This window comes from Eretmochelys imbricata, chromosome 13, assembly GCF_965152235.1.
Source record: "Eretmochelys imbricata isolate rEreImb1 chromosome 13, rEreImb1.hap1, whole genome shotgun sequence".
NCBI classification, from domain to species: domain Eukaryota; kingdom Metazoa; phylum Chordata; order Testudines; family Cheloniidae; genus Eretmochelys; species Eretmochelys imbricata.
This window is the reverse complement of record NC_135584.1, coordinates 34,337,456-34,341,782: the sequence shown is the minus strand read 5'-3', so window position 1 is coordinate 34,341,782 and position 4,327 is coordinate 34,337,456. Positions and strand designations below refer to the sequence as shown.

The 4,327-nt window shown below is 42.9% G+C and overlaps 1 protein-coding gene across 1 annotated transcript; it reads right to left on the bottom strand.

Annotated features, from left to right (window-relative positions):
- Nucleotides 1–2,211: 2,211 nt before the first annotated feature.
- LOC144273645 (olfactory receptor 5G9-like) lies at nt 2,212–3,150 on the bottom strand. The gene has a single exon (XM_077832326.1). The coding sequence runs from the start codon at nt 3,148–3,150 to the stop codon at nt 2,212–2,214; it is 939 nt and encodes a 312-aa protein (XP_077688452.1).
- Nucleotides 3,151–4,327: the final 1,177 nt, after the last annotated feature.

Genomic DNA, 4,327 nt, shown 5'->3' with positions numbered 1-4,327 from the left:
GTCAGCTGTGGTGGGAGCCTTAAGGAAGGGTCAGAACAGGGATAGGAAGAGCTGGCATGGTGGCAACTAAGACCCAGGGATACCCCAAATTTTCAGGTGCCCTAAGCAGCTGCCTATGCTGTGTATGCCTAAGGACAGCCCTGCCAAAACTGCACAGTTCTGGCTGGCTGAGACAAGCTCTTATTAATCAGAAGGACAAAACAGAGAGCTAGGAAAGAGAGAAAAATAAGGTAGGAAGGAAAAGGAAACACTGGGAGAGGAGAGTAGCAGAATCTTACATCCATGGTGGTGTTCGACATTTAGCCAGGCCAATGGAGGTGGCAGTGTCATTTGGCTCAATCTCTCTGACCCGATCTGGTCAGGATATCTCTCAGAATTAGCATGAAGAAGGTCCAGGGTCCCAGGAGAAGTTGGGGGTGTTAACCATGGTGATGAAACTTAGTCCTTCCCCTTCTTCAGTCAGCTGGACTCATGGTTGCCAGCTTTCCCAAAAGACTCTTCTTGTAAGGAATGCAAAAGGGAGTGATGGGTGGAATAGCTCATCCCTACATTATTGTGCTCACCAGTTAGGCCTTGTCAAGGTTCCTTCCCCACTCTGAACTCTAGGGTACAGATGTGGGGACCTGCATGAAAACCTCCTAAGCTTACTTTTAGCAGCTTAGGTTAAAACTTCCCCAAGGTACAAACTATTTTACCCTTTGCCCTTGGACTTCCACTGCCACCACAAAACTTTATCTGGGTTCCTGAAAAAACATAGTTTGGAAATGTCTTTCCCCCCAAAATCCTCCCAACCTTTGCACCCCACTTCCTGGGGAAGGTTTGGTAATACCAATTTGCATAGGTGACCACAGACCCAAACCCTTGGATCTTAGAACAATGAAGAAACATTCAATTTCCTTACAAGAAGATTTTTAATAGAAGTAAAAAAGAATCACCTCTGTAAAATCAGGATGGTGAATACCTTAAAGGTAATTAGATTCAAAACATAGAGAATCCCTCTAGCAAAACCTTAAGTTACAAAAAAGACACACAGACAGGAATAGTCATTCTATTCAGCACAGCTATTTTCTCAGCCATTTAAAGAAATCATAATCTAACACATACCTAGCTAGATTACTTACTAAAAGTTCTAAGACTCCATTCCTGTTCTGTCCCCGGCAAAAGCATCACACAGACAGACACAGACACTTTGTTTCTCTCCCTCCTCCCAGCTTTTGAAAGTATCTTGTCTCCTCATTGGTCATTTTGGTCAGGTGCCAGTGAGGTTACCTTTAGCTTCTTAACCCTTTACAGGTGAGAGGATTTTTCCTCTGGCCACGAGGGATTTTAAAGGGGTTTACCCTTCCCTTTATATTTATGACAGGCCTAATTTCAGACACACCGATTTTGGTTAATCGATTGCTGGTCCTACCCTTCTCTTATTTACCAGGTGTGATCTTAACACAGTCCTTGACTTATATTGGGCAGACTTTTTGTTTGGACTCATTCAGTCTTTCTGTTTCCCCTTTCCCATCAACATTTGTTTTTATAGGTTACTGTGACTACTTATGAACTTTCATTGACTTTTCACAGTTGAGGTCCTAATTAGCGTAAATGTATGGGCACAGTTACCACAAGACTACACAGACAGGAGTTTAAAGGAGTGTGTGAAAGTTGCTACTATTATCCCTAGGATTAACCTACATTTTCAGAGGTACCTACAAGATATTGATCCCCAATTCATATTAATATCATACAGCAATGAAGATCATATGGCGAACTCCCATTAATTTAGGCTTGGATTTTTTTTAAAGATTCTCAAAGATTTAGGCACAGAAATCCCACTGATTTTCAGTGGGATTCAGAGGCAAATTCCCTTAACCTTCTATCAAATTCTCTTAACCTTCTATGAAAATCTCATCACTAGCCAGTTTAATATTCATGGGAATTGTGGACCTACATCAGTTAAGTAGCTTTGAGAACTCCAGTGTAGGTGACTCACTAGATGACTCAAGAAACGTAGAGAAGAGCCAGAAGTTGAACTCAGATCTCATTAGTCGCAATCAAAAGACCATCCTTCCTCTGTAGGAATAAATACACTGAAATAAATTAAAGTAAATAAATATACACATGTTCTCAGTCTATATAATATAGGATCACAATATAGAAGCAGTCTCTGGCCAACGTTTCTTCTGTAAGTCTTTATTATACACCCAATGGATAACATTAAACCTATTTGAGGAACTTGAATTTTCTCAGCATTTTCCCCAGAGCTGTTTTCACTTCTTTGTTTTTCAGGCTGTAGATGATGGGGTTTAACATGGGGGTCAAGATGCTGTACTGGATGGAAATTAGTCTGTCTGGCATTGATGCAGAATCTGCATTTGGTTTCAGGTACAGAAAAAACCCCGTCAGGTACAGTAAACCCACCACAATGAGGTGGGAACTGCAGGTGGAGAAGGCTTTATGTCTGCCCAACATGGAGTTTATCTTCAGGACGGTGGAGATGATGTGAATGTAGGAGACCAGGGTGAGGAGGAAAGAGCTCAATCCAAATACCACAAGGGTTGCAAAAAGCACCACTTGATTGACGGTGGAGTCAGTGCAGGAGAGTTGTAGCAGGGGAGGGAGCTCACAGCTGAAATGACTGATTGCATTGGGTCCACAGAAATGAAGGTTCAGCACAGGAACAGTATTTATCAGGGCATGCAAGAAACCCAAAGCCCATGTACTCAGCACCATTTGGACACAGATATGTTTGTTCATTATGCCCAGGTAATGTAGTGGGTCACAAATGGCTGTATATCGGTCATAAGCCATGGCTGAGAGAGTGAAAATTTCAACTCCAACAAACAGAGTAAAAAAGAATATCTGAGTAATGCAGCCATTGAAGGAAATTTTCTTCTGCTCTGCTAGGAAGTTCTCTAGCATCTTAGGCACCGTGACTGAGGAATAGCAGATATCGACAAAGGATAAATGGGACAGGAAGAAGTACATGGGGGTGTGAAGCTGAGGATCAGCCTTTATCACACCCATGATCACCATATTCCCTGCAAAGGTGATGAGATAAATCACTAAAAATACCAGGAAGAGGAACTGCTGGAGCTGTGGATCATCAGACAGTCCCAAGAGAATGAAGTCAGTCACCATCGTTTGATTGTCCTTTGCCATTAACCCAGGAAACCCTTCATCTGTAAGAGCAGAAACAGAATTTATTTAAATGAAATTGCAATTCACCTGTGATAAATAGATAGTGAAACAGGGAGATGATCTAAATGATAGGACAATTGCAAAGTCATCTTTACTAAATCGTTATTAACTCTCCATCGTCACACTTATCTTTGCTGGTCCCAATTTCACAGGATTTTGCATTTAGTATTTCCATCACAGAGCTTTCTTCCCTTTTGCTGGGAGCTCCGCTTGCCTCTCTCCTGAAAACACTTTTCTCCCCCCAAGACCATGCAGGGTCCTGTTGTGCTCTCATTAACATTGGTACAGTGCATAGCCCCAAGCATAGAACGGGATCCAGACACTTTAGAATAAATCCTCCCTTTCCAGCCTATTGTAAATACCCCTCCAACAATATATACGGCACTGAAAATAGTTGAGAAAACCTCAAGGAACATAAAATTCTTTACAAAAAAAAATCTTCCTATTTTAGTGCCTGTAATCACTTCCCTCTACACCCCTCAGTGGTTGATACCATCTCCGATTCTGCCTCCCTTTTGACTAGAAAATAAAATAAGTATTAACCAGGGCTAACTCTCTTGGCATCAAAGGGCTCAATTCTCCTCTTACCATAGCGTCGATGAGGAGTAATTCCACTGGATTTGATGGGGCAGATTTGCCCCTCACTTGCGTTCTGCTGCTGTAAAGCTTGTGTACGTGAGAGGGGAATCAAGCCTAAAGATTCTGTGTTTTTACATGACACCAAATGTGATGAAACTGGGAACGTTCTGTAATATTTTTACAAGCATTGGTGTTGTCACCCATTAGGTGAAGAAGGGTTAAAATCCTTCCTCTGGAAGAGGGGGAAGGCATGAAGTGTATAGGTCATATCCCTGCCTGGAGGGGTATGAATGGGCCATCAAGGGCCGGCTGGAATCAACACATAGCACTGGAGGACACGGAAAAGACATGGGGAAACCCAGCGACTGAACAGGTACACTTAACGAAAGGGAGGCATAGGTGGGCTGAACGTGTGAACCCAGGTGGTGTAGCCACGCAGGGGCAATGGACTGGTGGTGTCAGGAGCCTGCACTAAGACACAGGTTCCCAGACGCGCACACAGAGGTTCTCATTTGGGGCTGAGAGTCAACAGGACACAGACGGATTATGCAGGAGCATG